The following is a 10369-nucleotide window of genomic DNA, read 5'->3' on the forward strand; positions in this document are numbered from 1 at the left end:
CCAATCTCGAGCCAACCCTTCTTATGACAATATTGAAGTTGAGACTTCTTCACCTTTTTTCAAGCCACCATTACAGACTTGTGTAATGTGCGTCACATGGTGCTTGCATGGACGTCTGTGATCTCACTATTACGAAGCATATGAGCCCCCTCCACTGCCGTATTGTCACAATAGAACTAATAGACCTTGTGATGAGATTTGCTGACTCGTGTATATATACACGGCTCCATGCCGTAAACTTCGTACACACGCGGCTCCGCTCCGTACATGTCGTACACACGCATCTCAGATCTGTACACACGCGGCTTCCCTCCGTACACGTCATACACACGTGGCTCCGCTCCGTACACCTCGTACACACGTGGCTCCGCTCCGTACACCTCGTACACAGGTGGCTCCGCTCCATACACATCGTACACAGGAGGCTCCGCTCCGTACAGCCATGGCTCCGCTCCGTACACCTTGTACACACACGGCTCCGCTCCGTACACAAGCGGCTCCGCTCCGTACACCTCGTACACACGCGGCTCCACTCCGTACACCCATGGCTCCGCTCCGTACACCTCGTACACACACGGCTCCCCTCTGTACACATCGTACACACACGTTTCAGGTCCGTACACCTCGTACACATGCGGCTCCGCTCCGTACACCTGGTACACATGGCTCCGTACACCTCGTACACATGCGGCTCCGCTCCGTACACCTCATACACACACGGCTCCGCTACATCCACCCTGTAACCCCCTCCTGACTCCACACATAAACTTCCCCTCATCCAGCCCCATGACAACCAGCACAGCAGAGTCCTGCATACACTGAGGCCCCTGATCATGTGACCCCTGACTCCTCCCCTCCCGTGACCTCATCACAGGTCCTGTGCACACAGAACAGCCATATATGTGGTGTGCGGCTCTGCAGGTGGAGGTAGGTGCTGGAGAGTCCCCATTGCTGGGTGTAGGGGACATTAACCCCTTCAGTATTGTGTCTATACAGCAGAGATGAGCTGATATCCTGTTATTTGCGGTTTTGCACCAATTCGAAAATCTTGAAATTCGATTCTCAGTTTGCCATAAACAGAACTTGCCATCACTGAAGCATCAGAGAGCTTTGTTGAGTGGTGTTAGGTGGGCCTTCCCACAATGCCCTGCAGCAATGACCTCTAGCGGACTATCACACCTTGTATAGTGGTGGTCAGTGCTTCCTGTAGAGCGTAAGCTCTTATGGTCAGTGGTTTCTAGTCTTCAGATTCCAGAAATCTATTTGTCGCAAATTTTTTGTAGAATATTCTGCGAAGTCCGCGATTTCGAATGATTCTCGCTCTTTACTATTTAGCTATTCTTGAGTTTCCACATTCTAAAACCCACACTATTTTGGTCTACTGAAGATACTTTGCAATATTGAAAGATAGGAAACAGGTCACATAGAGTACGTTCCCTTTTCGTGACTCTCACGTGGTACAACATCCCCCCCCTCCGCAACATTCTGTTCAAAATTGACCAAGAACTTGGGATTTGCTGAAACGATGGGATCACGCCAGGACAGCTAATGAAAAGAAGAGGCACGGATGTCATCAGATTCGAGGAGGTTCTCGGGGGGTCCCGTCCAGCGGCCGTAGATTACTGACGTTACCGATGCTCCCGGTAATGGGAATCAGTTTGCACCACCTCTCCTGCCACCACGGCTCCGTGCCCCTTCTTCCTGTGTGTTCGGATCGGCGATCGATCTTCTGACCATGACTAGGCCTGGTGCAACGCACTAAAGAGACCCAATATGTAGCTGGGAGGGGGGTTAAGGAGCACAGGACAGATGAGTGGCAAATCTAGGAGAGGTGAGACATAAATTATGGAAGATGAATCTATGAACAGCGTATTCTGCTTCCGACTCCGAGAAAGAAACTGCTCGCTGTTGTTCTAAAATATATTTTTGATTAATATATATGAAGAAAAATACCCAGAATGCTGTAAAATAATAAAAATAGTTTGCTGACACTAACCATTCCATATTTCTCCCATTACAATGCTGCTTGGCTCTTATGCCAACCTCCAGATGAACGTGTGATCTCAGCAGCAAAACAGTGTTCGAAGTAGTGACCAACAGCCACCAATTGGCATCATAGAGGTGTTGCCTTTGTAAGCTATTCCACTCATGTTCTAGACCATACAAGAAAAGAGAATTCAACATCTACATGTTATATTTCATCATACGTTTCCCGTCAGGATTTGTGTGATTTTTTTTTTTTTGTTTCATTAAGGTCCTGATAATTTAAGAGCCCCTCCGAGGAGATCTTCTATATAACAGTATTTTCCTGATTAACCCATCAAGGATGGATATGGACAGGGACACGATGGTGGAGAAGATATTAGACCTCACCCTAGAGATCCTCTTCCGGCTTACTGGAGAGGTGAGAGATTCTGATGACGTCACATTACATCATTCTTATCTATGGGGATAACAGATGGACAGAACTGGAGAGGTGAGGACTCTGGAAATGTCTGTAGTGAGATTTATTAATATGTGTCTCTCCATTACCAGGATTACACAGTAGTGAAGAAGACCTCTAGTGAGCGCTGTCAGGCCCCTGTGTCTGAGGGATGGGGAAGACTCCTGAGCCCAATCACTGGGCCTCCACCTCACCCCCTGATACATGAGGACATCAATGACCAGAAAATCCTAGAACTCGCCTATAAGATGATTGAGCTGCTGACTGGAGAGGTGACACTGCTGGGAATGCTGGGACATTATACAGTAACACAATGAAGGGATCGGGGGGATGACGGTATCATTGTATGTGTCAGGTTCCTATAAGATGTCAGGATGTCACCGTCTATTTCTCCATGGAGGAGTGGGAGTATTTAGAAGGACACAAAGATCTGTACAAGGACGTCATGATGGAGGTTCCCCAGCTCCTCTCATCTCCAGGTAATAGGACTAAATACACACGGCCTATAATTATCTGTATGTAAAGAATGAATTCAGTCCCTGTATGTGTTTCCTCCAGTTCTATCCAGTGAGAGGACAACACCAGAGAGATGTCCCCTTCCTCTTCTTCCACAAGACTTTAAGGAAGAAGATCCCAATGTTCCTCAGGAACATCAGGTAGATGGAGAGAAGGTGTCATGAGATCTCCCCTATGATGTGTAGACGGCTGTGAAGGTCTTGTGTTCAGTCTTGTTTTATCCACCAGTATTATATGTTTTATACTTGTGTAATGAGAACGGTGGAGATGGCAGGATTAGAGTTGATCATAAATGTGACTTCTCCATCTGTCTGTGACTTTTACAATATTTGTTTCAGGGTGAAGATCTGACCCATATTAATACCACAGACACATATGTGAGGGGTGATGAGTGGTGTAAAGTGGAGATTCCTACAGATAACCACCCAGGTGAGTAGGGACCACTAAGTGCAGAGAAGTTACAGATTCTTTTGAGACATTAACAAGGCTTCATTTGAGAATTTTAGCACGTACTAGGATTCTCAAACTAAGTGTAATCAAAGAGGACGTAGTAGAAAAAAATAAAGCAGTTAGATAGCGTAGTGAGGGAAGGATAGAGGATGTCTAATTAAAGTATATTAGAAAAAAGATTAGATTATGACCTTAAACAGATGAAAATAAAATTTAGTTTCAGACCACCCTTTTAATAGCCTGTTTAGACAGACAGACCACAGTAAATGACTACCGATCGGTAATGGTTTTTGTTTGGTGGTCATTTTGTGCTTCTGGTCGGTGTCTGTAAACGTACCCCTATAAAGTCCTACTATACAGAATAATTATTTACATTTAGTAAATTACCGTTGACGTCTCATCTGATTACAACCTTTTTCTCCTTCATCTTCTCAAACCGTCATGTCGACTTCCTAATGCTGTGTCGGTTACTGCAGAGTTTGCCGCACTGATCACCGCACCCAAGAAAATAAAGCAGGTCACATATACACAACTCACAAAAAGTTAGGCGAAATCTCAGGATGACCCTAAAATGCACTCTAACCTTTTCAGGTGAACTTAATGCGACACCTCTACATTTTTGAATTTACTTGTCTAACTGTTCAATGTTACTATTTGGGCACCAGTACTCAGGAAGGATATAATGGAACTAGAGAGAGTACGAAGGAGGGGAACTAAATGAATAAAGGGAATGGGGGAACTACAATATCCAGAGAGATTAGCAAAATTAGGATTATTTAGTCTAGAAAAAAGACGACTGAGGGGCGATCTAATAACCATGTATAAGTATATAAGGGGACAATACAAATATCTCGCTGAGGATCTGTTTATATCAAGGAAGGTGACGGGCACAAGGGGGCATTCTTTGCGTCTGGAGGAGAGAAGGTTTTTCCACCAACAGAGAAGAGGATTCTTTACTGTTAGGGCAGTGAGAATCTGGAATTGCTTGCCTGAGGAGGTGATGATTGTGAGCTCAGTCGAGGGGTTCAAGAGAGGCCTGGATGTCTTCCTGGAGCAGAACAATATTGTATCTTACAATTATTAGGTTCTGTAGAAGGACGTAGATCTGGGGATTTATTATATATAGGCTTAACTGGATGGACAAATGTCTTTTTTCGGCCTTGCTAACTATGTTACTATGTTACTAATGTTTCAGTACTTTTTGCACAACTTGCTGTTCTCTAACAAGGAGCTTAATGGCAAAATTTTGCAACAGATTTTTGATCTATGAATTGACCAATACATTTTGGGGTCCAATTAGAATTTGTAATAAACAGTCCTCCACATCATGCTGTTCACATTGACATAATGAGGCCAAGACAACACCCAACAATTAATGAACAGAGTCTCGCCATTATTAGGCTTCAAGCGGGATGTTCTCAGACAGAAGTGGCCACTGAGCTTAGAGTGTCACAGTGTCATCAGCAGGGTGCAACAGAAATACATAGAGACTGGAAGAGTCACAGAAAGGCAGAGAAGTGGATGCCCTTTGGCCACATCCCATGCTGATGACCGCTTCATTGGGAACAATGCCCTTTGGAATGAGATGATGAATGCCACAGAACGCCAGGCACATTTAAGGAAGGTGAGAGGCACCCAAGTGTCATTTCAGACCATTTGAAACCGTTTACAACTGCGTGGTCTGCATGCTAGATGACCTGCAAGGGGTACTGGACCACAACATTAGGCACAGGCATCATCATCTTCCATGGGCCAAGAAGCATCTAAGCTGGTTGCAGGACCAGTGGGCCTCAGTGCTTTTCATTGATGAAAGTAGGTTCATGCTGAGCAGAAATGATGGCCGTCAGTGGTCTTGGAGACGTCAAGGAGAGCACTATGCATCAGCTAATGTTGTCACCAGACAAGCCTTTGGTAGTGTTACAGTGTGGGCAGGTGTGTAAAGTCAATATAAAACTGCCTTACACTCTGTGTATGGTACAGTTACAAGCCCCTGCTACTTGAATAACCTCATTAATCTAGTCCTTTTTCCTCTGCATGAACAACACAGGCCTAATTACATCTTCTGTAACCAACAAAGAAACAATACCCTCATTGCTAATTACTCAGATCCCTTCATCAAAAGATATATAGGCACCAATAAAGAAATATGAAGAGACTGGATCTCAAATATATTTAATAAAACCAAATATTTTATTACAAAAAGATAAATTTAAAACCAATATACAAAATGTGATAACATGGTGAGATTCTATTTAAGAACAGTACAGGATCATAACAGAGCCAAAGACTGATGTGACTCCCAACTGGTCGACATATATGGTACAAGATATATAACCATACATATACCTAATAACACCTAAAACATGCCGATACTGCGGCAGACCTACAGGGTATCCTTATAATATATAGCAATATATGCCTTGCACAATGTGAAAAATAGTATTATCCACATTTGCCGTGTGGCCAGCAAGGGTATCAGATATAATCACATGTAGTCATTTTTACCTGAAGTGATGTTTAGGACCCAAGAGGGGGGACACCCAGTCAAAGCACACCTCGACGCGCGTTTCACTGTATCCACAGCTTCGTCAGGAGGTCTGTTATGATCCTATACTGTTCTTAAATAGAATCTCACCATGTTATCACATTTTGTATATTGGTTTTAAATTTATCTTTTTGTAATAAAATATTTGGTTTTATTGAATATATTTGATATCCAGTCTCTTCATATTTCTTTATTGGTGCCTAATTACATCTTCATGGACAGCAATGCTCCAGCTCATCGAGGTCACATCATTAGGGAACAGCTACTGGAAACTGGGGCAACTCAAATGTAGTGGCCTGCACTTTCGCTAGACCTGAATCCCATAGAACACCTATGGGATCAGCTGGATCGACTTGTAGAGGCTCGTAATTCTGTACCCAAGAATATCAATGACCTGAGAACTGCCCTTGAGTAACAAATACTAGAGTGGGCTCACCCATCCAGATTAGTGTCTTCAATTCTTTAGACTCTGGCTTCAGACTACAGCAATACAAGATGTATTTCCACCTCCATTCACAGACAAGTCCCAGAAGTGTTTCCACAGCTATTCCCAGGCAATTCCAGACGCAGCTGAACTTCCTTTTAAATTAGAGTAACCAGTTCCTCTCAGCTTTTCCAGTCATTCCTAAAACCTGGAGGCTGCTCTTCCAGGTTTAACAACACCAACGCTGGGCTTCTCGGTGATACATACCTCCCAACCAGAACTTTACCACTGTATTTTTGCAGTGTACACTGATGTGCAAGAAGTGATCACAGATGGAGTCAGGTCATGCACAGAAGTCAGGCAGGTGGAGAGCTAAGCCGAGGGACACAGGTCAGATACAAGTTGGGGTCAATATCTAGCACAAGATCAACTCCCAGTAAGGTAGGTAAAAGAGAAATCACATTCTTAAGATTGGCTGCAGCTAGATAAGACAAAAGAGGGGAGAATTAAGAAGTCAAGTCAGTTAACAACCAGGTTAAAACCAAACCACAAACACTTAAATTTCTCTCTTTAATTAAAATAAAATACAAAAATGTATCTTCTACTAAAGCACTGCATTTACTCCAAGTCATGGCTCATGTGCCACCCAGAGTGCATGTGGCAGGTATGGATTGTATGCAATGGACACTTAAAGGGATTGTCCACTAATTGGACAAGCACTTATCATTCTTCATGTTTGGCCCTGTTAAAATAAAAAAGCTTATACTCACTTCCCTTCCCAGTGCTGTTACAGAAGTACTCGCATTCTTGGGGCTCATACAAGGTTGTTATGATGCGTTCGCTTTGTGCCCAATCAGAGCTGGCGTCACTGTCTTCACCTTTAAATGTGTAAGTAATCAAGAGGAAGTGAGCATCCAGCTACAGCTCTTGATTACTTATACGTTTAAAGACAGGGACAGTGAAGCTGGCACTAATTGGGTGCAGACTTCACGTGTCATAACAACCTCATGTGAGTGGGGACTGCGAGTGCCAACACTGCTGGAATGAAGCCGGCACAGGAGGTAAGTATAAGTTTTTTTTTTTTTTTTTTTGGAGGCAAACATGGAGAATGAGAAGGGGATGTCCTAGTAGTGGAAAAGCCCTTAAATATTACTGATTTACAGTCATCTTTATGGTTCTTTACTAGACGTTTTACTAGGAAAGGATGGTGACAGGCACCAAGAAACATAATCCTATGAAAAAGCTTCAGAGAAGTGAAACATTGAAAGGGCTCAATGTGGTTACCAAACATCATAATCTATTAGTCCCTGCTTTGACATCTACTGTTGTCAGGTTTTTCATAATCAATTTGTTTTTACCACTATATGTACAGCAATGCTTCCATAGAAATGCTTAAAAATATATATTGTAAAAAATATTATTGCTTGTTCTTGAAGAAAAATAAAATCCATATTATTCTTGGCAGATGGCTTTAGCAGAAGCTCAGAAGAACATCTGTTGTTTTCACATTTTAAAGCAGATTATCATGGTGTCACACCAGAATCATATAAAGAACATATCATTATCCCGTATCCACCTCCAAGTCTTCACATCAAAAAGCTTTCAACTGATCCTTTTCAACAAGTCCTGTCTTCTGATTCATCACAGACTGTAGAGCTTAATAAAAATAACAGAAGGAATGTTGAACATCAAAGGACTCATACAGGGAAGAAACCATTTTCATGTCCAGAATGTGGGATATGTTTTAATGAGAGATCACATCTTCATTGGCATCAGAGACGTCACAATGGAGTGGAGACTTATTCATGTGTAGAATGCGGGAAAAATTATACAAATAAGTCGAGTCTTGCTGTACATGAGAGAACTCACACAGGGGAGAAACCATTTTCATGTCCAGAATGTGAAAGATGTTTTAGAAACAAATCGCACTTGGTTATACATAAGAGAATTCACACAGGGAAGAAGCCATTTTCATGTTCCGAATGTGGGAAATGTTTTACACAGAAGGGAAATTTTGTAAAACATCAGAGAGTTCACACAGGGGAGAAGCCATTTTCATGTTCTGAATGTGAGAAGTGTTTTACACAGAAAGGAGATCTTGTTAAACATCAGAGAATTCACACAGGGGAGAAACCATTTTCATGTCCAGAATGTGGGAAATGTTTTTATGATAGATCCCATCTTCGCTCACATCAGATAATTCACACAGGGGTGAAACCATTTTCATGTGCAGAATGTGGGAAATGTTTTTATAGGAGATCACATCTCCGCTCACATCAGAGAACTCACACAGGGAAAAAAACATTTTGATGTACAGAACATAGTAATCATTTTACGAAGAAAGTAAATCTTGTTGCACATCAGAGAACTTATGTACTGTAGATAGGAAGCTATTTCATCTCGAGAACATTTTACACCCAAATTGTGACATTAGTCATAATCCACGGACAGGCCATGAGTCTGCGAAGTCAGAGGTTCCGGGGTCAATACTAAAAGATCACGTAGTAAACCAATGGAAAATGCGAAGTCGTAAGTCAGGTCACATGCAAGGGTCTGAATACTAGAGAAATAGCAGATAAACAAAGGGGCAATAACAAACGGGTAGTCAGAACATGGTCCAAAGGTCGGTAGCAGAAGATTAGAACTTGCAGCACAGGTTACAGGTGAACACACACCAGAGAGCACAAGCTTAGAATAAGCTTTTGACTGGCAGTAATCTGGGCCAGAAAGCTCACTTAAATAGCAGGGCAATTATCAAGAACAGGGAGCACCTGTGGAAATCTCTGCACCTCCTAGTCTCAGGTCAACCGAGCTGTCAATCAAAGCACTGACAGCTCAGCACGCCCCAGGACAGGTTAGGATTAGTGATGAGCGAGTATACTCATTACTTGGGTTTCCCCGAGCATGCTCAGGCGGTCACCGAGTATTTTCATGTGCTCAGAGATTTCGTTTTCGTCGCCGCAGTTGCATGATTTGCGGCTGCTAAACAGGCTGAATTCATGTGGGGGTTGCCTGTTTGCTAGGGAATTCCCACGTGTATTCAGCCTGTCTAGCAGCCAATGCCGACGATGAAAACTAAATCTTCGAGCATGCCAAAATACTCGGAGACCACCCGAGCATGCTCGGGGAAACCCGAGTAGCGAGTATACTCGCTCATCACTAGTTAGGATGACAGAGCTGTCCATCACCGAGTCCCAGTCACTCTGAGCAGAGGAATCATAACAAATCACATTTTCTCAAAGGTCAGATGAATCACTCAAGGAAGTAGCCATGTTCTTTTTATTGACAATTCACCAACAGAACCACTAAAGTCAAAGTAAAGTCAAACATTGCAAAAGAAATGGAAAGTAATTGAGGGCATCAAGTGATGGAACTGGAAATGTATACAATACCAATAAATTTCTGTTTTCGAAAAGCAAATAAAATCCAATTTACACACTTTTATATCTTCCATGTGTTCAAGATGTTTTATATCTATATACAGTAATGTTCAAAAGTTTTAGGCAGGTGTTGAAAAATTCTGCAGAGTAAGAAGCTTCCAAAAAGTGTTAGTGGTTTATGTTTTATCAATTAACAAAATGCAAAGTGAGTGAAGAGAAAAGAAATCTAAATCACATCAATATTTGGTATCCTCCCGTTGTCTTCGAAACAGCATCAAAAGATCAATTCTTCAAGGTACATTTGCATACAGTTTTTATATGAACTCAGCAAAGAATGGAGAGGTCTGTAATTTTTATCATTCCAAACATCTCATGAAGGTCCTTGAGTTGCCTAGCCAGTCTCCAGTCCTGAACCCAATAGAAAATCTTGGGCCAATAGCAGCTATCGGATCACCTCTAAATACACTAATAGCTGCTACTGCGCAGGGGGCGGGCGCCATTTAATTTTTTTTTGTACTATCTGAATAACCTCAAGCACAGTTTTTAGGGAAGGGGCAACTCTTTGGAACTGGGCCTGGAAGAAGAACCTGGAGGGAACTAGGGGTTATCTG

At 42.6% G+C, this 10369-nt stretch overlaps 1 protein-coding gene across 1 annotated transcript; it reads left to right on the forward strand.

Annotated features, from left to right (window-relative positions):
• The first annotated feature begins 870 nt into the window (after nt 1-870).
• On the forward strand, nt 871-9820 carry LOC138664035 (oocyte zinc finger protein XlCOF8.4-like). The gene is made up of 7 exons (XM_069750449.1): nt 871-927; nt 2255-2404; nt 2536-2715; nt 2799-2922; nt 3002-3099; nt 3298-3388; nt 7844-9820. Exons 2-7 carry the CDS (start codon nt 2327-2329, stop codon nt 8686-8688), a joined length of 1416 nt encoding a protein of 471 aa, XP_069606550.1. The 5' UTR covers nt 871-927; nt 2255-2326; the 3' UTR covers nt 8689-9820.
• The last annotated feature ends 549 nt before the right edge of the window (nt 9821-10369 follow it).

The sequence above is a fragment of the Ranitomeya imitator genome, chromosome 2 (genome assembly GCF_032444005.1).
Source record: "Ranitomeya imitator isolate aRanImi1 chromosome 2, aRanImi1.pri, whole genome shotgun sequence".
Taxonomy (NCBI): Eukaryota; Metazoa; Chordata; class Amphibia; order Anura; family Dendrobatidae; genus Ranitomeya; species Ranitomeya imitator.